This window comes from Saccopteryx bilineata, chromosome 7 (genome assembly GCF_036850765.1).
Source record: "Saccopteryx bilineata isolate mSacBil1 chromosome 7, mSacBil1_pri_phased_curated, whole genome shotgun sequence".
NCBI lineage: Eukaryota > Metazoa > Chordata > Mammalia > Chiroptera > Emballonuridae > Saccopteryx > Saccopteryx bilineata.
Window position 1 is genome coordinate 28,526,224 of NC_089496.1, and position 26,958 is coordinate 28,553,181.

The window sequence follows — 26,958 nt, forward strand, 5'->3', positions numbered from 1 at the left end:
GGGCAGTATGCACCTCACGAGCCTTTGGGGGTGAAAATACAGGAACAAAGAGTCATCTGCTTCTCAAAGGAAATGAGATTTAGATAATGACTATCCCCAAATCAGAAAGGATCCTTCTAGTCTTTAGGGGTGCAGTAAAGGAATGCAGGCCATGTTAGATAGGATCTTTGAACTTGCCTTCCCTTTTAAGAGCAGGCAGTTTGGGTCCAAGGGTCAGGGTACTGAATGAGCACTTCCCACTTAGCAAGAAATCACATTTTCTGTTCCTCTTCAGGGCATGTTTCCTAAGTGGATTTTAAAACTATATCTACTATTGAATGTTGTAGTTTTGACAAGAATTTTAGAAATTTCTTAGAAGCTCTTGTCAAAATGTGGATCAAATTCAAGGTAATGTACATAGAAGTACTATAGCTACTGATGTCATATGGAATTCTTCCACATGGAAAAAAGCCACGGTGCACCACAAGGGTGCAAGATGTCAGGGACTGGTTTTTCTATGTCTTGAAACATAGAAGCTTTGATTCAAATGTCTGTGTCATATGCTAAACACATGTGTCCTTAACTAAATATCACTAAAAGCCACCATAAATTAATCGTCAACCTTAATGGTTTCCTCATTTCAAAACACATTTGTTTTATAAGTTAATGTCCTAAGGCAAATATTTTAAGGCGACTACACAGAGTTTAAATGAAAAACATATCAGATATATATGTCTACACAACTGCACACACGTATTAATTTCTCTGCCAGTTTGAAAGTCAAAATAGGAGCAGAATTTTGCCCACATTTAAGTCCTATACTTTTCCTACCATTGACAACTTTAGATACTTTTTAGAGTTTAACCTTCACTCTGCCAACCCAGAAGGACAAAGTTCAGTGGGAATTAGACTCTTTCAAATATTTTTCTTTCTTTACCAGCTTCTGTCTGTGGGTGTTCCAAGTATTCTTTTCTTTTCTTTTTATTTATAAATTTTTATTTATTGATATTTAATTTTTTATTGATTTTTTTAGAGGAAGAGGAAAGGCGAGATAGAAAAACATTGATCTGTTGTTCTACTTATGTATACATTCAATTCATTGGTTGATTTTTAAGTGTAACCTATCAGTACAATGTTCTAACTAACTGAGCTACCGGCCAGGGCCCAAGTTTTCCTTTGGAAAAAGAAGGGGCTGGATATGGCCCACATAGAGACTTTAAGGCTTCTTTAAAAGAGGAGAGATGATTTTGAAAGTTATGATACGCTGATGTTTGCTTTTAAAATTTCCTTTATTGGCCCTGGCTGGTTGGCTCAGCGGTAGAGCGTCGGCCTGGCGTGCGGGGGACCCGGGTTCGATTCCCGGCCAGGGCACATAGAAGAAGCGCCCATTTGCTTCTCCACCCCCCTCCCCTCCTTCCTCTCTGTCTCAAAGATGGCCCGGGCGCTGGGGATGGCTCCTTGGCCTCTGCCCCAGGCACTAGAGTGGCTCTGGTCGCGGCAGAGCGATGCCCCGGAGGGGCAGAGCATCGCCCCCTGGTGGGCAGAGCGTCGCCCCTGGTGGGCGTGCCGGGTGGATCCTGGTCAGGTGCATGCGGGAGTCTGTCTGACTGTCTCTCCCCGTTTCCAGCTTCAGAAAAATATAAAATTTCCTTTATTGTCAAGTTTATGATCCAAGTTCTTTGACTCTAAGACTAGCTCACTCCTCACATCTGCCTGCAGGGCTAGTGATAGCCAGAAGAGCATACTTCCCCAGCATCTACAGAGAGGCCGCAGAGGGAGGGAGAAGGCAGCTGAGAGGGGAGGTGGGCGAACTGAGGCAGGACCTAGCTAATGAATGTTCCCTTTTCCCTGCAGCTAGAGGCGAGCTCTAGGCTGCTGCTTCCTCTCCACTTCCTGTGTGCACGAACACAGGTAATGTTTCACTTAAGATGCAGGTCTGGCACCATGTTGACTGTTACCAAAAAACAAAAGCAAAAAAGGATCAAATTGAGAAAGAACACTTTCTTTTTCCTCCTCAATGTTTCTCATCTAAATGTACATGAAAACAAATACAAGGGACTTTGAGGAAAACAGTATATGAAATATCTTAGTAAATGTTTTCAGTCTACATGTTAAATAATCTGACATAGTGAATATTCACAAGAATCTACTTTTCAAATGTTCTCCATTTGTGTCTAAATACCTGTTTGTGCTATTATTGCTCACTGTAAGACAGAAACATAATAGCACATTAATATAACACATATATCCTTATATCAAATACTTATAATAATCTACTCTGGAAATGTAAATGATCAGAAGGTTCCATTAAAATAAAAATACATTCTGGTATATATTTATCACATGTTATATCATGCCTTATTTTAAATAGGACTAAGCTTCTATTTCTCTGACTAAAGGAATATTTAGTGTAATAAAATTTTTACTAATGTTTCACTCAGAGCAGAAAATAATGAGATTTATGTATTAAAATTTCTCTTTCTTTTAAATTTTAACACTTGACAGGTTTCTTGTTTTTTGGGTTTTTTTGTATTTTTCTGAAGCTAGAAATGGGGAGAGACAGACAGACTCCCGCATGCACCCGACCGGGATCCACCCAGCACGCCCACCAGGGGCGACGCTCTGCCCACCAGGGGGCAATGCTCTGCCCCTCCGGGGCATCGCTCTGTGGTGACCAGAGCCACTCCAGCGCCTGGGGCAGAGGCCAAGGAGCCATTCCCAGCGCCCGGGCCATCCCTGCTCCAATGGAGCCTTGGCTGCGGGAGGGGAAGAGAGAGACAGAGAGGAAGGAGGAGGTGGGTGGAGAAGCAAATGGGCGCTTCTCCCATGTGCCCTGGCTGGGAATCGAACCCGGGTCCCCTGCACGCCAGGCCAACGCTCTACCGCTGAGCCAACCGGCCAGGGCCTTGACAGGTATTTTGCCTTAAAGAAAAAAGAAGACTGCAAGGGCCACATTCAGTATGGTTACTGACACTGTTGAGGTGTGATAGAAGATAGGAGTCAGACCTCAGTCTGACCAAGCCAGCACCTTGATAAGGGCCCCTTGGTTGTGTCTCTTCTGCACGGTTTACTCGGCACTGGCAGACACAACCTCTCCCTGGACTCTCATAACCCTGACAGAGACAGGGCAGGAATCCAGATCTGCATCGGAGATGATATTCAGTGTCCTGTTCTTCAGTCTTTGATTCTGCTGGGAGAGGACAAAAGAACGCCTGCCCCATTCATTATACGAGCAGTATCAGGTGTTATCACTCCTAAGTGATGGTGCAGACACCAAAACAAACAAACAAACAAAAAAACAGACAAAAAAGTTGACATTGACCAATGACAACATCTCTCTTTAAAGACCTGGAAGCTCTTAAAAAACTGAGTGGGGCCCTGGCTGGTTTGTTTGCTCAGTGGTAGAGCTTCAGCCCGCATGTAGATGTCCCGGGTTTGACTCAAGGCCAGGGCACACAGAAGAAGTGCCTATCTGCTTCTCCACCCCTCCCCCTCTTGCCTCTCTCTCTTTCCTCCTCCTTCTCCTCCTCCTCCTCCTCCTCCTCCTCCTCCTCCTCCCTTCCTCCTCCTCCCTTCCTGCAGCCATGGCTCAATTGGAGCAAGTTGGCCCCAGGTGCTGAGGATGGCTTCATGGCCTCCACATTAGGTGCTAAAAAATGGCTCTGGTTGCAACAGAGCAAGGACCTCCAATAGGCAGAGCATCGCCCCCTAGTGTACTTGCTAGGTGGATCCCAGTCAGGGCACATGCCAGAATCTGTCTCTGCCTCCCCTCCTCTTACTAAAATAAAATAATAAATAAATAAATAAAGCTGAGTGGGTGTATTTCTAAGGAAAAATGTTCTCTGCTAATGGACATAGACAAAAGGGAAGTGAGTGCCAGAGGAGCAGGTTGGCAGGGAGAGGAGTAAAAGGGGCCACATATATGGTGAGAGAAAGTGGTTTGACTTGGGTGATGGGCACAGAACTCAATGAATAGTTCACATGGTATGGAGATGTACACCTGAAACCTATGTGTTTCTATGGACCAGTGTCGCCCCATTAAATATAACTTCTAAATTTATAAAAGGGCCATTTAGGCCCTTCAAATTACAGAATAGCTTTCTTTTCTTTTCTTTTTTAATTACGTGAGATGCAGGAAGGTGGAGAGACAGACTTCCCCATGAGCCCCAACTGCGATCCACCCAGCAAAAGCCCCCAATGGGGGGGTGTTCTGCCCATCTGGGGCCACTGCTCCATTGCTCAGCAACTGAATTAGTTTAGCGCATGAGGCAAGGCCATGGAGCCAACCTCAGTACCCAGGGCCAACTTTGCTTGAGCCATTCAAGCCATATCTGTGGGAGGGAGACAGGGGTGAAGAAGCAGATGGTCACTTCTCCTGTGTGGCCTGACTGGGAATTGAACTCGGGACTTCCACAAGCCAGGCTGACACTCTACCACTGAGCCAACCAGCCAGGGCCCAGAATAGCTTTCTAAAAATGCTCTCTATAGGGTAGTATTAATCATTCATTTATTTTTTGTTCATTTAAGATGTTATGAAGTTCCTAGTGGGTAGCACACCTAGTTCTGGTGCCGGGAGGTTAGCAGGACACAAGACAAAGAGCCTGCCTTCAGAAAAATTAACTCTTGTAGAACACGCAAGACAGTAAATGAGCAAGATGATTTCAGAAAGTGATACCGGCTGTGTAGGAAATACACAAGGCAATGATAGTGATGAGGTGGGAGGGAGAAGAGAGAGGGAGGATATTTTATGGGCATTTGTGATCGGGGAGGTGAGCCATTCTGACAGAACCAAGGTCTGGAAGCAGGAATGAGCCGAACTAGCGCATAGTATAGGCCAGTGTGGTAGGGGGCACGGGGGACCAGCAGCAAGAACGGAAGGGGCAGAAGCTGCAGTCAGCTTGCGAAGGGCCTCCTCGGCCATGAAAAGTGGTGTGAGCTTGTTCTCAGCACAAAGAGAAGCCACCACAGTGGGTTTTTTGTTTGTTTGCTTTTGGGGAAGAACAGAGATATGATCTGAGTTATGGTTGTAAAAGGTCCCTCTGCCTACTAGGTAACGGAAGGGCAGACCAGTGAAGAGCCATGTCACTAGCCCAGGCAAGAGATGAGGGTAGTCTGCCCCGGTGGAAGCAGCAGGAGAAAGCCAGCCAGAGTCAAGATAGATTCTGAAGGTAGAACTGGCAGGATTCACGTAGAGGACGGAGAGAGAAAAGAGAGGACCAAGAATGGCTCAGGGGTCACAGCATGAGTGTGGGGTGCAAGGCACTACCATTTACAGGCGTATGGTACAGGCAAAGGTTCTCCTTTGTCATTTATTATTATTATTGATTTTAGAGAGAGAGGAAGGGAGAGAGAGAGAGACGGGAACCTAGGTCTGTTCCTGTTTGTGCCCTGACCGGCGATCGAACTGGCAACCCCTGTGCTTCTGGATGAAGCTCTAACTAACTGAGCTATCCTGCCAGGGCTCAAAAATTCTCTTTTGGATGTTAGGTTAGAGATATCTGTGAGAAATCTAAGAAGATCTATGTGAAAGAAACTACATGGGTGAGACCAGAGCTTAGAGGAGGGAATGCCATTAGCACATGGACAATGGTTAGAGCCCTGGGATTGGATGAGAGCACCTAGGAAAGACAGGAGGGCTTGACCAAACGCTGACCTTGGTACAGGAAGACAAAGCAGCAAAGGGACATGAAGGTTGCCACAAGGAAAGCAAGAGAAAAACCATTAAGTTAAGTTACATGCTCAAATTAGTGCAAGGTCCCCAGGAGGTCCATAGATGAGGATCAATTCTTTAGATGGCTCTACTATCATGCCTGATGAAAACTTTACTTTACCAAAGTCACATACCTTTTTTTTCAGCACCTACTATGTTACGTACTTGAAATTCTTACCTTTGCTCCAGGGTCCCCCACTCCACGTAAACCCATTGGTCCAAGGGGTCCCGGTAATCCTCGAGGTCCCTAGACGACAAATGAGGGAGAGAATGAGAAATCCTGTTGTTTGCAGTGTTCATGAAGAAAGACAGGAAGAAAGGAAAGAAGGAAGGAAGGAAAGAAAGAAAGAAAGAAAGAAAGAAAGAAAGAAAGAAAGAAGAAAAGCAAGAGAGAGGAGGAGGGAGGGAAGGTAGGAAGGAAAGAAAAAATGAAGGGAGGGCAGAAGGAAGGGAAAAGGGGGAAAGGGAGGATAGGCAAGGAAGGAAGAAAGAAATAAAAGCAACATCCAAACTTACAGGCACACCGGGGTAGCCATCGCCTTTGAGTCCTGGAGCACCCACTGGTCCTTGAGGGCCCTGGGCACCCTGGGTAAATTTTAACACCAGGTGATATCATAAGACTGAACTATGAAACACTCAGCAAAACTTAAGCACAATAAAACCCAAAGTGCCAAAAGTGGATCTGATACACACAAAGGACTGATTTGAAAAATTTTAGGAGGAAATCCTGCTCTATATGGTGACTCATTATCTCTTTATAAGTCTTATCCACTGAGTAGGGTGGGACTCACAGAATGCATGTAGGGATATAGGAACTATTTCCAATTTCCTACAGAACATTATAGTGTGTTCTGTACGAGACACACTCAAAGGGATTAGAAGATGGCTGGCTGCTAATATTTTAATTTTTAAAATTACAGATTTTTACTGCAGCATAAATTAGAAAAAAGTATAAATACGAGAAAATTTAGTAAGCACCATGTGAGAAAAAGTAAAAAAGAATACAGAGCAAAATATCAAGTGTAAAGTAGGATAACTGTGTGTTAATGTTACATCTATTGTCTTCCTCAATGGGCCCGAGTCACATGGGGAATAAATAAGCCCAAGTGAAAAATTAAAATAGATTCATTTTAAAAAATTATAAGGAAATAGGACACTGAGTCCGTGGTTCATACTTTGAGACCAAGGCAAAATTATAAAAATTGCTTTGTATTGATAATCTTAGGCATCAAAAGATGTTTTTAATAGTAACTACTGGTTTCCTATGTAGAAGAAAAAGAAGGGTCATTATTGCCTTTTGAACAACAGTTTTTTGAGATGTGTAACCCTCTACAAATGGAAATTATAGAAACTTTTTGCTAAAGTAAAATGGAGAGAGAGAAAGAAAAAACTGAAGAAGACTCCTCTAGAAGATTTATTGAATATCTCTGTTGCCCTTACATTTAAAACTTGTAGTATTCCCTTTATACCACATTCCATTGTTACTATAACTCTTTCAATGGCCCTTGCCAATACACATCAATTATTCTGATCAAGTGCTGTTCATGTTTTGAAATATTTATGGCTATTACCATAATAGACCAAGAAACTCTACTAATAGACAGGCCTTTGTTTTCCAAGACTGGAAATAAGTCACAGGGTTTTCAGTACTTTTCTTACACGTGAACAGATGCTGAAATCCAACTGCCATTATTCTAAAACAAAATGGTGCGCAAAATCCCACTCCCCAAAATGTTCCTAATTCTACTAGAAAAGAGTGATTGATTAGATGGGAGGAAATCTGCATGCCCTTTAAGCAATGAGAAAGTTAAATTAGTTTGAGAACCATTAATGCAACAACTATTTTTTCCCCATTAAATTTAAGAGACTGGTTTTATATGATTAACCTTCTTAAGAGTGATCATCTTCAGAACACATGTAGTCACTTATTAAAATTTACTATTAAAACTTTATGATTGACCATCCACAAAAATCTACATAAAGTTGTGTGACAGAGAGCAAAAGCAAGGCCTTCTGGAGAGGTGAGTTTGGATATAACTCCAACTACAGGAGACAGGCCACTTCTCAAAAGCAATTTATTATGCTATTCCAACTGTGTTTAAGGTTAAAGCTTTAAACATCCATATGGGATATATCCCAAAATAAGATGTCCGTTGCTCTCCATGCTGACACAAGGAGCAGGCCAACACCAAAACAAAGCAGTAACAGATTTCTGGTTAAGTTAAAAGGAAAAGAAAAGTGGGATAAAAATTCACTTTTGGTTTTTATTTATAAATCCCGAGGCTATAACAAATTATCAGCAGCTGCTGCTGTTTATCCACTGGCACCCACACCAGGGGTGGGGGGGTGTGGGGGACATTAAAACATAAAGACATTAAAACATTTTTTTTCCTAGAGAAATCTATCCTCTCTCCTGCAAAAATTGCAGTTAGCTTGTGACTACTGATGTTCACAGGACCATCAGGAGATGGGGGTAACAGAAGTGTTCTTTCTCAGATTTTTATTTTGGACTCCTCGCAACACATTTTTTTGCCACTTGCCCTCTTTGCACTAGATTCAAGAAAATGTCTTGCAGAGTGATTGAATTTGAAGTGTGTCTTTCATTCAACATAAATTAGGGCAGAAATCTTAATCTGATGTTTTGAAATGGGCTTTAGGGGGGATATGGGAGCACCCTGAAGTAATACAGAAAAGATGAATTAATATGCCAAAACTTCCATCAGGTATTTAAGCCCACGAATGATTAACAGCCAACACATTAGGGAAGAATGACAGAAAGAGCATCTTTAGAGGCCAAAGGATTAGAAAATGCTTGGAGTGAAGAGGCAACTAGCTTTAAATACTGTCACCAACAATGTCCAATGATGATCAGTAGAAAACAGGTGGGGTTTATAAACCCTAGCTGCATATGTAATTGGATTTTATTTCTTTTGTAAGGAGTAAGATAGAGAGAAGTAACTATAAATCATAAACCTAGGAATACACAGATCCAGGAAGTTATCAAACAATATGAAAATTGTCACCTAAATGTTCTTGATCAAGGTCATAACTAAAGCTTTAGCATTAGGAAAGTTGGCAATTTCTCCTTGAGTTGTACATAATTTGGGTACCCATGTGCTTCAATGTCTGGGGATTAAGGTGACCGTCTTGTTCTGGTTTATCCGGGACTTTCTCTGTTTCAACTTGAATACCCTGCATCTCTGGAACCTCCGTCCCCAGTTAACCAGAAGATTTTCACTTTAGCAAGGATGACTACTAACGTGACTAAGAACAATGATGGTTAAGATCCTTCCTTGACCTTCAAAAAGAACTTATACCAGTACATAATAGGTTTTAAATTATATTTCAAAGATGGTCCTAAGGTTTTTGGGGTTTTTTTGAAAATCACTGATGTTAGTGCTTGAACCCTTTTATCTAGAAGAGACAATGGGATAGAACTGAGGCCAGCTTCAAAGCTACATAACAACATGGTACTAATTTACTGAGTTCTGATTTGGAGCTCTGAAGCCTTTTCTCATGCCTGGGGATGTGCTTTTTGACATTTGGAATGTTCAATATTGCTGCAATGCTGGGAGCTGTGCGAGAGAAATGGCACTTTGTTGCCATGGAAAAATAGAAATGACTTCTAAAGATGTCTTCCCCTATAATTATTTGCATTTTCACTTAAAATAGCTCTGTAAGATAGATAACAAAGCAGAGAAATTTGACTCAATAAAGCTTCCAAACATGAACTTTTTAGGCAGTGTTTTGTAGGAGAGATACATTGGCCATTAATATGTAAACAAAAAAGGCTAGAGGCCATATAATCTCATATCACAGACATTACAAAAAGGGTATTTTCAAACAACCATTTAGTCAGCAAAAATTTATCCATAGGAGTTATCATCCCCCACATTTATGAAAAATAAATGATCTGTCGGCTTGATTTTTTTTAAAGGGAATAGCACATTCTTACATTTGAGTTCATCAACATAGATTCTCAGTCCTTGACTTATCATGCATTAACTCGACTTTCATTCTCTCACATATAAAAAAAAAATTAAAAGATCATGAATAAAGCATATACCTTTGGTCCTCGAATAGCAATGCCAGGTTCTCCTTTAAATCCAGGGACCCCGGGTCCTCCTCTGTCTCCCTGCACATTTCAAATAATGTTCAGAGTTTCAGACTTCAGGTTGCACGAGAAAGCACAATGGCAGGGGGCAAAAATAGTGACCGGGCAATTTGTAAAGGGCTTAATCTGTCAGTGTCAGATCTTGAGAGTACACTCTGCTAGTATAGTTGAAGGGAATTTCAAATCCTAAGTAAATAAAACCTGTCAGTAAAGACTTCTAAGCTGGTTAGAGAAAGCCCACTAAAATCAGAGGGGCCCATCTAGACTCTAATATTTATACCGTAAGAATGTCTGGGAATGCTCTCAAATCTGAGTGGATTTCTTTTCTGTCACATTTGCTGATCACAAATCCTAGCAGAGTCTTCTTAATAAATGCGGATTATTACTTGCATTAAGGTCTAGGATTTGAGGGAGGTAATTCAGGTGAAATGACAAATTCCACCGGGAGCAAGAAATCTGGTTTCTAATCTTACATTTGCTGCTGGGCTTTAGTTTGCTTAATCTATCAGGGTTGACCTAGATAATATTTTGGGTTTATCCAAAACTAAAATTCTAGTTGACTGATATCAGTAATTCTCTCCCCCACCCCCAACTGTCTAAGAAAAAGAAAAATATCCCTATGAATGTGTACCTTTGGCCCAGGTGGTCCAGAAATTGATGCTCCAGGCATCCCAAAAGGGCCCATAACCCCTGGATCACCCTAAATTAAGCAGAGCAAAATACTCATTATTTTCAAGCAAAAAAGAAAAACAAACAAAAAACTTTATATAGGGATTATATTACAAAAAACATAGAAATGTGTTTCCAGCACTTAAAAACACTAGGATCTGGCCCTGGCCAGTTGGCTCATGGATAGAGTGTTGGACCGGAGTGCAGACATCCTGGGTTCAATCCCTGGTCAGAGCACACAGGAGAAGTGACCATTTGCTTCTTTTCCCCTCCCTCTCCCCCTTCCCTTTCTCTTCCTCTCTCTCGCAGCCAGTGGCTCAATTGGTTTGAGCATCAGCGCTGGGCTCTGAAGATAGATCAGTTGGTCCAAGCATTGGCCTCAGACAGGGGTTGCTAGGAGGATCCCGATCAGGGCACATGCGGGAATCTGTCTCTCTATCTCCCCTTCTCTCACTTAAAAAAATAAATAAAATAATATAAAACATTAGGACCTGTCTGTTTCACAGAACCATGTGAAAATATTTTAACATCTTTGTTAAACCACTACTAAAGTTATTGATAAATAAGGTTTCAGTGCCTGTAACAAATGCATTAAATTAATTCCTAAGTATTAGGGAAATTTTATCTCTTGTGCATCCTTTTATTAGCTAACAAAAATTATGCAATTCCTGGTGCTTCCCTTTTGTCATTTGCCAGGAAACTCAGAGGGAAATGATTGCTCAATAATAACAATTATCTGCAGCATAAATTTTGGATATACTTTGGGTATAAATAATGTTTTTATAGTTCATAAGGTTTTCCTTTGTTATTTTGTTTTGTGGCCCTTTGTATGTCAGTTTTCCATTGTAAACTATCTCATATCCATTTTTGGAAGTAGGGAACATATGGTAAGAAAATAAATAAATTTTCAAATAGAAAAATTCAAACAATTTTTCTTGGTGTCTCAATATTGAGTCTCAATAAAGACTCAGTTTGAAATAGTGAGTAGTATTTATGTTCTATCTAGGGACAGCACAATTATCTCTTTCCCCAGGCGTGAGGGGTGTGGGTCCCTGAACCCAGGGGCTCTGTTCCCGGGGACAAGCTGTCAGTACAGAAAGTTGGGCCCCAGGTGAGAGTTCTAGACCATGAGTCTCAAATTTTAGGGAGTAAAAAATCATCAGAGGTATTTGTTAAAATACAGAGTCTAGGTTTTCAGTCCCGGAGATATTGAAATAATAGTTTTTTCAGCTCCAGTTGATATTCAATATTATATTAGTTTCAGGTGTATTAGCATAGTGACTAGATATTTATATAATTTATAAACTAGTCATCCCAATAAAACTAGTACCCAACTGGCAGCTTACAGAGTTATTACAATATTATTGACTAGAATTCCTACGCTGTGCTTTACACCCATGTGTCTACTTTGTAACTGCCAATCTGTGCTTCAATCCCTTCACCATTTTCACCCACCCCCCAACCCACTGCCCATCTGGCAATCGTCTGTTTATTCTCTGTATCTATGCATCTGTTTGTTTTTTTTAATTTATTTTGTTTTTTAGATTTCATATGTAAGTGAAATCATATGGTATTTCTTTTAGTATGACTTACTTTTCTTAGCATAATATCTTCTAGGTCCATCCATGCTGCCACAAATGGTTAAAAATTTGATCTTTTATATGGCTGAGTAATGTTCCATTGTGTGTGTGTGTGTGTGTGTGTGTGTGTGTGTGTGTGTGTCTTCTTTATTCAGTTCATCTATTGATGGTCAGTCCCAGATATTTTAATTCAAGAGCCCTAGGGACTGAGCCCGGGTATATGAATTTTTATGCAGCACCTTTGCTGACTTTGATAAAGTTACATTACCACAATTAAGCACACCATGCAAGGCAATTATCATTAAAAGAAGGTGCACACACTCTACAAAGTGTTTACAATGACCCATTTTGCATTATTAGAAGAGAATATTGGGGCTACATTATATATTATTATCTCATCTTTTAAATTTTTAATTATTTAGATTAACCTTATAGTATTAAAATGATAGTTTCTGAATAAAAATTACATTTAAGAATAAATAGACAACAAACATACATTGGAGTGTGGCCAAATTTTTTTTTCACTACTAGAGATTTTTAATCAACCAGTTTGGGAACAACTTATCTAGAATACATGCAGCAAGCCGCAACTGTGGGCCGAAGCACCCCGCCATCTGGTTTTGTACAGCCACGGGCTAGGAATGGCTTTCCCCTTTAAGTGATAGTTATACCATTGCGTACATAATATCCTCGATTTTGCCATTTGGATTGCAAAGCCTAAAATATTCATTATCTGTATCTTTATTGAAAAATTTGCATCCTGCTGCCTTAAAGAATGAACTATTCTCAATATCATGACCTGACCACCAATACCCAGCCTCCTTTGGGAGATGCACTGGTAATGAATGACTTCTGCCCTGTGCCACGTTCGTCTTCATAGCCGAGGCCTCCTGCTCTTCCCGGTCCCCTGTGTGATGGACGGGCTGAGCACATCGGCCTGCTGGGGCCCAGATCATGCCCCTGTACGTATGTGCCAATCCTTAATTCGAAGCCTACAAGGTGATGGCACATGACACACCAGGATTCTGGCAACAGATAACCATATTGTTCAGTCATATGGCAAAGAAATAAAACATTAACCTGTTATTTTTTCACTAGGACCAGGGCAAAACTATGCTTCCAGATTTCATCTACTCTATATTTTTTAAGAAAACAATTACTGTACTTTTAAAATACAAAGTTATATACATAGAAGAGAATAACTCTGTATTAAGGTGTGATTATGCTTTCAAATATAACAGTTCTTCAACCAGAAAATGCTTTATTTCTAAATACAGGAAAATATTCACTTTGAATTAGATTAAGACATAATAGTATAACCACTGTTAATGGTAATACAACACATTTCTTATAAAGTGGGGCTTCTCATCCTGTGCTCTGTGAACTACCTGCAACAGAAGGCTTTTTTTTTTTTTTTTTAAGAAAATCAGATTCCTGGTTCCCACTCACCAATGAAATCCAGATCTTTTGGGCATGGTGCCAAGAAATAAGGACTTGTGACAAGCTCCCTGGGGGATACGGAGGGACACAGATGGTTAAGAATCCCTGGGCTACGAGGGATGCTTTGTTCTCTACCTGCTCTAATCACGCCAGTACCATTTTTGTTGTTCTCTAATAGTCTGGTCCTTGTCTCTTTTTACAATTAGCATCTTCCAAGAGGCCTGAGCTCTTAAGTTTGCAATTTCTGTTTCCTGACACATCCAAATCACCTCAGCCTTCTCTCCTGTGAAGTCAGGACATGTATCTAATTGCTGGCCTCACATTGTCCTGTGCTTCTTCCTGAGCACCGTGTCTCGGACAGTTCCTCAGGACATATGTCCTCCACTTCCGTTTCACAGTATTGATTTTGTTCTCTCTGATTAAACCCTGGAATTCAACTCTTACTAAGTGCCGGGAACTTTGGTGAGTGTTTTATTAACTGATCTAATCTTCCCAACAGCCTTGTGAAATAGATACTGTTATTACTTTCTTTCTTTCTTTTTTTTTTTTTTTTTTTTTGTATTTTTCTGAAGCTGGAAACGGGGAGAGACAGTCAGACAGACTCCCGCATGCGCCCGACCGGGATCCACCCGGCACGCCCACCAGGGGCGATGCTCTGCCCCTCTGGGGCATCGCTCTGCCGCGACCAGAGCCACTCCAGCGCCTGGGGCAGAGGCCAAGGAGCCATCCCCAGCGCCTGGGCCATCTTTGCTCCAATGGAGCCTTAGCTGCGGGAGGGGAAGAGAGAGACAGAGAGGAAGGAGGGGAGTGGGGGGTGGAGAAGCAAATGGGCGCTTCTCCTATGTGCCCTGGCCGGGAATCGAACCCGGGTCCCCCACACGCCAGGCCGACGCTCTACCGCTGAGCCAACCAGCCAGGGCCATTACTTTCTTTCTGTGATTGAAACAACTGGCTCCAGAAGCTTTCGGGGTGGAGCAGGATAGGAATCCCACTCTCCGCCTTCTGTAGCTCCAATTTTTATCACCCCTGCTCTGCCTCTCAGCCTCGGATTCTGTGGGTTGTTCAGCAAAACAAGATGATAGAGAATTGATATCTCCTATGGTCCTAACTTTACCCCAAGTTTTTAAAAAAAATTTCCATTGATTTGAAAGAAGGAGAGGGGAAAAAGGAGGGGGGGAGATAGAAAGAAGCAGCAACTTATTGTTCCACTTCATTGTTCCATTTAGTTGTGCACTCATTGATTGCTTCTCACATGTGTCCTGACCGGGGATCGAACCCACAACCTTGGCATGTTGGGATGTCACTCTATCCTCTGAGCCACCTGGCCAGGGCCTATAGCAACTTCTGAATATTTGATTGTTAGTAGAGGGAACTGACATACAGATTTTTTTCTTAGAAGCATACATATTTCAATGAAGAGAACATATTTCATGCAATCTTTGTATCCCATTCTGTTATGGTCTAGAATAGTATATTTTCCAACGTCTTTTTGATTTGGGGTTTTTTGTTTTGTATTTGTTGAGAAGGAAATGGGAAATCAAAATTACAGTAGAAATCTACTATTCTACTAGAAGCAGACACAGTACAATCTCCCCCAAGTGGAAATGAGAGGATAAAAACCTTACCTTTGGCCCTTCGGGCCCTGGAAACCCCTTCTGCCCTTGATTGCCTTTGCTCCCTTTCTTGCCTTCATCACCCTGGAAAAATGGTATAAAAATATAGTGTATTAACAAACCCTGCTCAGCTGTGTAACAACCACATCAGCGCTGCGTTCTGAACTGATACCAGATTTAAAGCGATTGGCCCCAAGCCGCTCAGTCACACGGGCTCGTCTATGTCCTCGAGCAGACTGGGCGCCTCAGAACTGCTCAGTCTTCTCCATTTATTCAATATGACTTAACGTTGTTAAATATCTAGGTCCAGTATCTTTCTTTGGGGACTTTTCCTTGAATTTATAGTTCTTTTGCACCCTGGTCTGTTAATAGATGGATTCTGAGACAGTTACAGGACCAGCAAGAGATTTATCTACACCAGGGGTCCCCAAACTTTTTACACAGGGGGCCAGTTCACTGTCCCTCAGACTGTTGGAGGGCCGGACTATAAAAAAAACTATGAACAAATCCCTATGCACACTGCACATATCTTATTTTAAAGTAAAAAAACAAAACGGGAACAAATACAATATTTAAAATAAAGAACAAGTAAATTTAAATCAACAAACTGACCAGTACTTCAATAGGAACTATGCTCCTCTCACTGACCACCAATGAAAGAGGTGCCCCTTCCAGAAGTGCAGCGGGGGCCGGATAAATGGCCTCAGGGGGCCACATGCGGCCCGCAGGCCGTAGTTTGGGGACCCCTGATCTACGCTTTTCCCAGCTGTTTTTCAGGTCTCATGCTATTTCAGTTTTATAACATGAAATGAGATATTTTTCAAACCCAGCCCCATTTCTTCCTCAATGGGGAGTCCAATTCTTTCTTTGAAAGGAGACTGATAATTCTTCTGGTAGAAAGATCTGTGAGCATTAACCTGGGGTGGAGCTAGAAACTGCCTACTAACTGTTCCCCAGACTGCTTGTGTACACCAGTGTCCCCCAAAAGAATGTTTTACCTTCAACCAGAAGACCCCATGCTTTACAAAATTAGCCTTAAACTAGGGCTCACCCGCAAGACACCATATCTGAGCACGTGCCTAGCTCAACTACTTCAGTTTGCAACTGAGACCATCTATGGAATAAAGGACTCTACCATGGTTTCTGAACAGCATCGGAAATCACCTGGAGGGCTTCTTAACCCAGAGATTGCTGGGCCCCCCATCCACAGTTTCTGATTTAGTAAGTCTGCATTGGGACCCAAGAATTCACATATCTAACACATCTCCATGTGATATTGGTACTGCTGGTCCAGGGACCACTCTGGACTATTGGCAACCACTGGACTATATCCCAGGTCATTAGCAATGCAAAAACACCACCAAGACCTCCCATACGAGCTGGACAGATGTAATTAACCCCTCAAGGTCCATACTAATGTAGAGCAGTAGCCCAGGTAATAAAAAAGTAACAGTTGAATATCCAAATATTACTTATTGTATCATTATAATTTCCCAATAGAGACAAAAATCTAACCCAAACTATTTATTTTCTTCCATTCACTATCAAATTTAACTTATTGACCTAAGTCACCCCAGGAGACAACAACAAGAGCCCAACTAAATAATAAAGTGCCCACAGTGTACCATAGGGGTTCGCTGGGCTATGTGACATATTCCTGTCACTCTTCTCCCATAGCCTTGCATAAGTCACCAGCCACCTCAGAGCATACATCCAGCGGCCTCGCTTTTCAATGCACAGTCTCCTTACTCCGGTGGTGGCATTTGACACCCTTTGATACCCTTTCTCCTTGGTTTCCCAACATGGTAACTATATCACTGTCCTGTTTTGAACGTTCTTTCTCCAGCTACTGTACGACAGGAAATTCAAACCTCAGCTCCGTTTCTCACAGATGTCATTCATTCTTACAGCTTCAGTTATTAACTCAAGGGTCTATTTTCCAAAAGTATACTTTAGAACACATTAGTTCCCCCTGAATGTTAATAGGCGAACATTTCTATAAGTATTTTCATATGATGTTGAGAAGATATTCTCTGTCCACACTCCCTTCTCTCCCCCCACCCACCCACACACTAAGGGTCTCATAATCTAGTAAGCCTATATATAAATTGTTTGAAATTCTACAAATATATTTAAATTTTAAACTCTCACATTGAAGGTTAAAGACTCAATTTTAGCCAATATTTTTCAAAATATAGACTTCTGAAGCTATCAATTACTATATTAATACCATTATAAATAGAGTACTAATAAGTATACAGATATTATTTTTACTTTCCTCATCTAGAATTCTTCAGAATGTTTATACGGGCATTGATGACTGTACATAGAAACTGCAGGGCATCTTGCACCTTAGAGGCTGTGAGTTATGACACAAATGCTCTTATTGATGAATTTGGGTAGTCTCATCTTGACATGTAAAGATGCTATTCAATAACATCTACAATATCTAAAATAAATTTATTCCAAGTTGTGCAAGTAAAATTGCCACTTACAAGATGATATTTCTTATTACTGTGCTAAATTCCATACATAAAGAAAATTGATGGACTTTCAAGTCTCAAGGATGTAGCTCAAGGCTTTTTTCCTTTCCTGTGTGTTTTTAAAAATGTTTGTCTGGCTATTTATTAAGAAAAACATATGTTGAACTCTTCATACAAGCTGGATCTTATAATAGATGTTAGGAAATAAAAATGAGTAATTCATACTTGCTTTCTTCCCTAGCTTACAAGCTAGTATCCATAACTTTGAGCTAGAAGTAAACACACTTGATAGAACATGAATAACAACCAAATGTTGTCTAGTTGGCTCTTTTAGTATCAGAGAAAGAACACAAGCTGTCTGTTTCCGCCAACACCGTCAGTTCCATACCTTGGAGCCAGGTGGGCCTTTTCCAGGTGGTCCTTCCGGTCCTCTTACTCCCGGAAGCCCTGCTTCTCCCTGGAGGAAGTGATACGGATGTCTTAGCTGACCCTTTAGACACAGTATATATCAGTCTACCTTGTTTCTTCTTATGACCCGTGATTCTCTGCTGCAACCCTCCAAAATTAGACCTTAACTCTACTCTCAAAATTAATTTGAACCAATTAATGTCAAACTCTAGTTCAGCACAGGACACCCTAAATGTCATGAAAAAGTCCAATTTCTCAGCCAATTTCCAAAGCAATTGGCTCACTTTCTTTGGGCTCATCATTCACATTTGGTGGTTTGTTTTTTAAAAATCATGAAAAACCTTCAGCCTTTCTCCATCTGTTGTTTTTCACTACTTCTATTGAAAAATGAGAATTTCACATATCCACTCAAAATTCTTCAGGAATTCTTTATCATGGTCTTACTTCCTAACTGCATTCACAGATGCTTCTTTTAGAGGAGAAAAACGTGTTTTTCTCTACGTTTAAATTAAAGTGCTTTCTAGGAATCCCAAGAAGACTAGGTCACTGGAGAATGTCATGGCCAAAATGCTAGAGAGAAGGCAGAGGTATGAGACAGTACTTATCCTTTCATTGTTGCTTTTTCTCTGAAGTAAGTGAACAAGGAAATTTAGACGTGTGGGGTCTTTTCTGTCTAAAAGACTAAGTTCGTCCTGGATGGTTTAATTTGAGGTCTTGCAGGACCAAGGATCAGTATGGTTGGTTGTACAGTTTTTACTCCGATGTGTTCAAAACGTAGTTACCTTCTTCCCTGCAGCTCCATCTTCTCCTGGCACTCCTGGCTGTCCTGGGAGCCCTATTGAGCCTGGCGCCCCCTGGTGGATGAGAAAAGATTTTTTTTTTTTATCATGCATCCCCATTTTGAAGTATTTGCAATTAGATATCTCTTACACTGTCTGAGAAAAGCCTCTAAGCTGAGAAATCTAAATAGTAATTAAACTATTGAAACTCAGCCAAGTTATCTAACCTCTCAGGGTCTCAGTTTTGTATTATGTTGTTTGTTAGGGCTTGAGTTGACCCCCAAGAGGATACACTGGAATCCTAACCCTTGGTACGGTTGAATGTGACCTTTTTCAGAAAGAAGGTCTTTGCATATGTAATCAAGTATAGATGAGGTCATTAGAGTGGGCCTTGATCCAATATGACTGGTGTCCTTATAAAAAGAGGAGAAACTTCATGAAGACGGGTGTATGGGAAGAACACCATGTGACGACAAAGGCAGAGATTAGAGAAACATAGCTGCAAGCCACACGGTGTCACAGATTGGCCACCACAAGAAGCTAAGAGGCAAAGAAGGATTCTTCCCTACAGGTTGTGGTTGGAGCCCTGCCCTACACACACATTGAATTCCTATTTTCAGCCTCCAGAACTGTGACACAGTACATTCCTGTTGTATTGAGCCACACAGTTTGTGATACTCCATTACAACAATCCTGGGAAACTAGCACAAAAGTGACACGAAACGATCTGAGGCCTAACATCATCTCCAGCTCTAACACTCAATCATTCTACTTGCTTGCAAGTTAATTTGTGAGTACGTTCTTTAATATATTCAGAGAAAACACGTACTCCCTCCAAACAGTACAAAAGTGTCCTTCCTGCATTTATTACAAACAAAATATATTAAAAGTAATTGAAAGTCATTTTAACTACACCAAATGAAAAGGCTACTGAAAAAAAGCACAGTGAACATAAAAATAAGTAGGAGATAAGGAAGATGAGGACAGAAAATAATAAACTTGAAAACAAAAAGCAGAGCAACAAACTTAAAAGGTAATATTTAGAAAAAACACAAATAAACACTATTAGGAATTAAAGAGATACAATTATATAAATTGTAAATGTGTGTGTGTGTGTGTGTGTGTGTATATATATATATATTTATTATTTATTTATTTTATTTTATTTTATTTGCATTTTTTCAAAGTTAGAAGTGGGAGGCAGTCAGACTCCTGCATGCACCCAACCGGAATCCACCTGGCATGCCCACCAGGGGGCAATGCTCTGCCCATCTGGGGCATTGCTGCATTGCAGCCAGAGCCATTCCAGCGCCTGAGGTGGAGGCCATGGAGCCATCCTCAGTGCCCAGGCCAACTTTGCTCCCATGGAGCCTTGGCTGCAGGAGGGGAAGAGAGAGATAGAGAGGAAGGAGAGGGGGAAAGGTGGAGAAGCAGTTGGGTACTTTTCCTATGTACCCTGACTGGGAATCGAATCTGGGACTTCCACATGCCGGGCTGATGCTCTATTGCTGAGCCAACTGGCCAGGGCCAATGTATATTTTTTAACCATAGAAAATTTCTGTGACAAATTAGAAAATATGTTGGAAAACATTAATAAATAATCTTCAACAAAAATATAAATTACATAGATAACAAAAAAGAATGAAGAAACTATATAAACTAATGATAGCTTTAAGTAAATTGAATCAGTGACTAAAGAGCCCTCACTTCTTCTTCTTTAAACATCATATGCTTAGATGGTTTTCCAGTCAAGCCTTACCAAATTATTATACCTTTGAAGAACAGATATTTCCTATATTACACAAATAGTTCTGAAAAATAAAAAGAAGTCTATACAATTCATTTTATGAGACTAATATCATCTTGATTTTTAAAAATATCACACCAGAATCAGACAAGAAACTAAATTATAGACCAGTCTACTTATAAAAATAGATACAACTTAAGGTTCCAGTCAAAATGAAGGAATAGGGACTAGATTTAATTTTCTGTCTGATACAACTTAAAAAGAAACCGACTAAATATATGAAACAATATCTCTCAAGACATTAGACAACAAAGAATAAAGGAAAATACCCCTAAGAGAAGGGGAATCGGTTAGATGGATGCTACCATTTCCAGTTTATGGCCTGGATAGTTGCCAGGCCATAGTCCAGGGCGGGAGTCCCAGGGAAAGTTCAGGAGATTGAGACAAAGATGGCTGGGGGTAAAAAAATCCACAGAATAGATTTCCAAAACGGGAGTTACATGGAAAGAACTGTGACCTGCTGAGCTTCTTCCTTGTGTATTTAGGTGAATACTGCTCAGCACAATGTGAAGAAACTACCCAAGGCCAGAAAAAAAAACAATCAACTAAAAGGATTAGAGAGAACCAACAGCAGACCAGAAATAGCACCTGCTCCTCATGGGAAAAAGGACCTCACGATTCTGAGGGCAGGCTTAGAGATCTAAAAATGGGCCTCGCCTTAGTTAATTTCCCCCAAAACTAACCCAAGACTAAATGCTGTTCTTTCCCTACTTCATAAAACTTAAAAGCAAGACCAAAAATCTCAAACTGTTTTCAAGTAATTTAAAAAGCATCCAGAAACAAAGCTAAAAAAATATCTACAGGAATACAAAAATATCCAGCACTCAATAAATAAATAAGTAAGTAAGTAAGTAAGTAAATAAATAAATAAATAAAGGTAAAATTCACAATGGCTGGCATCTAATCAAAAATTATCAGGCATTTTTAAAAGCTTGAAAATACAGCCTTTTGTGCTAAGAAAAATCAGTCGATTAAAACTGATCCAGAAAGCGAGACAGGGGACAGACTTAGCAGATAAGAACATTGAAATAATTATTATGACTGCATTCCACATGGCTGGTAGAATACATGGGTGTTCTCTGTATTGTTCTATATAGAATGAAATATTTTATTTTTTAAAGTAAGAGATGCTTGAGATTGCACATCTCGTTAGCAAAACTGGAATTTGAGCTAACTGCGGAGCCTCTCTGCTCTGTATTGCCATAAAACTACCGGGTAACAGAAGTGGGGGACTTCTTCTAGACTTAGGGAAAGGGTTGCTCAGGAAGCCATAAAACGCAGGAAGGCGAGTAACCCTTACTAAAATCTTAACGACTAGGTGTGCTTTGTTTCATAATAGGACAGGTGGTAACGTTCTTAAAGAATCACTCTGTGCCAGAAAAGGGCCTCTGATGCTAATAAATAAATGAATTTTAAAAATAAGAGCAGTATTTCAAATACACCGATTTTGACTATTCTCAAACAGTTATACTGACTATCAGATACTTTTCTGAATAAATACTTTAGTATAAAGTAAGAGATGACACATGCATGACCTGTATTTCACTTGGATAGAAATGAAACTTGGAATATTACATAAATTATCTAAATGCTTCTGAGCAACAACATAGTCAACTCACCTTTGGACCTTGTACTCCAACCCCCACTGGTCCTCTAGGGCCTGTTGGTCCTATTTGGCCTACTTCTCCCTAATAAGAAAAGAGCATTTTAAGAGTATTTGACTTGGGCTCCAAAATGAAAATAACATATTCCTGTTTTTGATCTGCTAAGAGCCATCTTACATCAATAAAATACGAGCAAACTGAGCTTCACCACATTTGGAATGCGTAATGCTCTGGCTTAAAATAGAGGCTATGTGATAAACTCAAAATTGATTTTAAGGAGTCCCTCTCCCCCCATAAAGGGTACCTAGAAATGATAGACAGTTATAGTCTAGAATGACTAAAGTTGACACATGAGAAGCCAGTAAGATTGATGATGAAGAGCAGTATCATAGCTGGAAAGAACAACCTGAGCTTTTGATGACATGCCCTGAATCAGAAATCTCAAGGACAGTAACCGTATTCTATGGAGTTGCTTTTCACATGCTCATCACTAAGGAGTGTGCTTGAAGCTGAGACCTCTCAGAGAAGTGCTTTATTTATTTAATGATGATTAGTGCCTGACCAGGTGGAGGTGCAGTGGATAGAGCATCGAACTGGGACACGGAGGACCTGAGTTCGAAACTGAGGTCTCCAGCGTGAGCATGGGTTCACCAGCTTGAGCGCAGGGTCACTGGCTTGAGCATGGGGTCATAAACATAACCCCATGGTTGCTGGCTTGAGATCAAAGGTTGCTCACTTGAACCCCAAGGTCGCTGGCTTGAGCTCAAGATCGCTGGCTTAAGCAACGGGTCACTTGCTCTGCTGTGGCCCTTGAGTCAAGGCACATATGAGAAAACAATCAATGAACAACTAAGGTGTCGCAATGAAGAATTATGCTTCTCATCTCTCCCTTCTTGTCTGTCCCTATTTGTCCCTCTCTATGTCTGTGTGTGTGTGTGTGTGTGTGTGTCACACACAAAAAAAATTAAAATTAAAATAAATAAATTTTTAAAAATGATAATTTGTGATTCTTTGAAGCAATGTTAAGAACAGCTAATTAGGGAAGAGGTGCCATGCCTCTTCCCAAGGGATAAATAATAGTTCTAATTTAGGAGATAATTTGATTCCTAAGTTTATAGAAAATGTTTATTTGGGTCGTTCCTGACTCCATCTCTTTCACTAAATGTTTCAGAAGCTGGGCCTAGTCTGGGAGTGCTGGCGAGAATGGAGTCATCCCAGAAGGGCACGTCAGCACAGACACGCTCCGCTGACACCACTGCTCAAGTTGCTAGAACAGGGTCCCAGAATAAGTAACAGTGATAAAGAAAGCAATAAATGAAGATTGTGTATATAAAAGTTTCTAAGAGCATAAAGAACATATATTATTTTTCCTAAACCATTAGGAATATTAGTAAGATTTTACAGTAAGTTAAGATCTTTGATTTTTAAGTTCATTTCATCTGCTGCCTTCCAAATGCCTGGCCACTGCCCAGAAAACAGAAATTAGACTATAGACATATTAACCTCCTCTCTTACTGAGAAAGTTACCTTAGAACCAGGTAAGCCTTGGCCTGGGGGTCCCTGAGGACCAGGAGGACCAATAGGACCTTGGATTCCCTTTAAAATAAAATAAATAGTATTAGTGAAATTAAGAATATGGATAAGAACAGTTTCAAATCCTCTAAAGTGAGTTTAGTTCCTGTTCCATAATGTATTACTAATACTCAGTATCAGTTGAATGAGATGGCAGAGGCTGCTAGTTGAGTCATAAAGTGCATTCTCCCCTTCTTCCAGGGTAAGAAAAATTCCAGCTGCCCCACTTGGCTGCCTAGAATGAAAACCACGTTGCCCAGTCCCTGTGGTAGCCGGATGTTGCCATATGACTGGATTCTGGCCAACGAAATGTGAATGGAAGTGATGTGTGTAATTTCTGCTTCATGCTAAAGGTAGAGGTATGCCTCCTCCCCCACACCGGTCTCCAGTGGATGAAGTGAAGACATGGGTTTTCACGGATCATGTGGAGGAAGAAGGCACCCTCAGAATGGCAAACCACAAGGAGGAAGTCTGAAGCCCTGATGGACACAGCTGCCACCCCAGCTGGGAGTTCTAATTAAGAGAAATAACATTTGACCTTGTTAACCTGTTCACCACTCAGTCACATGCAAACAAACCTATTTCCTAGTTGTTCCGACTGATATATATCAAGAGGTTAAAGTGAAGGTTTGATAGGCTCTAAGGAGCGGCCGGCAGAGGGCACCAAGCTGACACATGTTCAATCATTTGACTCTCACACTGTAGGTACAAAAGGGGACGGAGACGGCTTTTATAAGGTTCTTCTTGGAGAAAGGAGTCGTCAATTTTTTTTCTTTGGAGAAAATGAAAGGGGTTAAGTTGCTTCACTCTTTACCCCACTCTAGAAAGGAAACTTCAGTGAAACCACTTAGAGAATTTGATTTTTAAAAGAAAGCTACCAAATTTTATTTTTTAAGAACTCTTTTTTAATTGAACTTATTGGTTAACAAAATGATACAGGTTTCCAGTGTATAATTCTATAACATGTCATCTGTATGTTGTACTGTGTGTTCACCACCCAAAGCCCAGTATCCTGTCACCATTCATCCCCCTTTCCCCTCTTCTACCTGTTCCCACCGTCCCCTTTCCCTCTGGAAGTCACCATCATGTTGTCTGTGCCTATAAGTTTTGTTTTGTTGGTTAATCCCGTCACCTGTTTGACCCACAGGGGCCAGGGTCTGACGCATGTCTGGGCGAGCTGAAGTGGGCGTGAAGCCAGGAGGGTTGCGGTGGGACCAGCCTGTGCATCAGTCTGTGCCAAGGCCACGCGAGCTTTTCCTGTGGACCGATGTCCATTGAGTGTGAGACGGGGGGGGGGGGGGGGGGGGGGGGGCTGGAGCTGTTTTGAAGCCTGTCAAAGAGGGCCTGGAAGAGTAACGGGGCTCCGGGGCTCCACAGGAAGAATCAGTATAAAATGAACCCCCAGAAAAGTGAGGCTGCTGGGGAGCAGAAGCTGGAGCAAGGGGGGGGCCCTCTACCCATGCCCGTGGAGGGGCAGCCCTGGGCCAGTGCAGGGCCCCGCGAGAAAGAGCATCAGCATCTAACATCTGCCAAGACCGGAGGACCCAAAGCCACCTGACTGTGGATGAGCCAAGAAAGAATTTTGTGACCCTGGCCAGGTGGTTCAGTGGCTAGAGCATTGTCCCACTGCACCAAGGTCATGGGTTCCATCCCTGGTCAGGGAACAGAAGAGAAGCAACCAGTGAGTGCACAACTAAATGGAACAGCTAAGTCAAACAACGAGTTGATGCTTTTCTCTCACTCTCTCTCCCTTCCTTTCTCTACCTCTATCTCTTTCTCCTTTCTTTCTCTATCTCAAATCATTGGAAAATTTAGAAAAGTAAAAAAAAAAAAAAAAAAATCTCAGGCCCCTTCCTTCCCAGGGACCACAGGTCTCCACGCAGTTCATACCAGGTGAACAGAGATAGAAAGGAAGAGTTATGCATTTACTAGATAGTTTTTGTTAGACAATTAAAACTGTGGTTTGCTGCTAAGAGTGGCCCTGCCATCTTAGCATATCATCTGGCAATATTTTTTTTCCATAGAAGGACAAAGAAAAACCTTCCCCCAGTTGGATGGCCAGTAGTTGTCGCTGTCATGGCCAAGCACATGCAGGTTCCCATTAGATTCAGGCAGACGGTAAAGAGACAGCGGAGCCAAAACCTGGTGGGCAATTCCTTTATTCAAGACTCGCACCAGCCGAGGAGCAAACACACAGGGCTCCCAAAGCCACTGACACATTCTCCGGTTCCACAACCAGGAGAATCTTCTCAGGTTTTTCCTAGAATCAAAGGCCCCACCAGTCTCACTGGAGCTCGCAAAAGCCCCTCAGCTCTGTTCCCATCTCCTTTTCTCTCTCTGCTCTCTTCCTGCCAACATGGCTCTCTCCTCTAGCACACCTTAGCAAGACAGTGGCCCTTCCCAAGCAGGAAGCTAATTTGCAATTTCACAGATCACATACCTGCTGCCGCCCAGCGCCATTTTTTAACACTAAAAGTGAGCAAACTCAAAAAATACAAGTTTTACAAACTCATTCGCCCAACACCCAATGAAAAGAAATTTAAAAGGTAATCAGAAAGAAAGTAAGATTCTTTGGCTTACAGCCCACAAGCCATGACTGTACATTTAATGGTTACAGAAATGTAATTATTTTTATTATAAATGTTATGCCTTCCTCTAGCTAGATAATAAAGCAGCTTGTTCATTTTTAAATTAGAAATAGTATTCCTCTCTCTCTGGCTGAGGGAGATGAAGGAGTCTAAACAATTTGAGAAAGCTAAATTTTAAAATATTGAACCTTTATAAGAAGGAATTGTAAGGTCGGTGGATAATGGGGGATGGTCACGTGGGGAACCCAGACCTGCGAACTTTGGCTAGGATCGCCCACAACCAAGCGCACCAAAAGAAGCTTCGCAGGAACCCTTTGGGAAAAAGTGACCATCTGCCAGCCAGTGAGATTTCACCACGTCATATTAGCCCGACTTCCCTAGAGGACTCCTTTAAATATCTCCCATGCGGTTTAATCCTTGTGACTCTCCTGGCCTCCATCTTTCCTCGGGGCCAGGGAACCTCACGTGGCAGGATGCACTGTACTCAATAAAGCCTTTTGTTATTCCACACTTCGTGGCTCCAGCCCTTTCCTTCCTTCTCAGTGGGGGAAAAATACCTTACAGGAATTCTTCCTAAATTTTACAGTAGTTGACCAGAAGCATGCAATGAGA

General features: G+C 41.3%; 1 protein-coding gene across 1 annotated transcript in view; it reads right to left on the reverse strand.

The window, feature by feature from the left end:
- COL28A1 (collagen type XXVIII alpha 1 chain) overlaps window positions 1–26,958 on the reverse strand; it is a 171,611-nt gene that overhangs the window by 66,527 nt on the left and 78,126 nt on the right. Inside the window, exons 17-25 of the mRNA XM_066240125.1 lie at window positions 23,714–23,782; window positions 22,202–22,270; window positions 18,779–18,850; window positions 17,977–18,045; window positions 15,118–15,189; window positions 10,435–10,503; window positions 9,756–9,824; window positions 6,206–6,274; window positions 5,868–5,936 (exon numbers count right to left, since the gene is read on the reverse strand). Of these exons, the coding sequence (XP_066096222.1) occupies window positions 5,868–5,936; window positions 6,206–6,274; window positions 9,756–9,824; window positions 10,435–10,503; window positions 15,118–15,189; window positions 17,977–18,045; window positions 18,779–18,850; window positions 22,202–22,270; window positions 23,714–23,782 (627 nt within the window). The remainder of the gene's footprint in view (window positions 1–5,867; window positions 5,937–6,205; window positions 6,275–9,755; window positions 9,825–10,434; window positions 10,504–15,117; window positions 15,190–17,976; window positions 18,046–18,778; window positions 18,851–22,201; window positions 22,271–23,713; window positions 23,783–26,958) is intronic.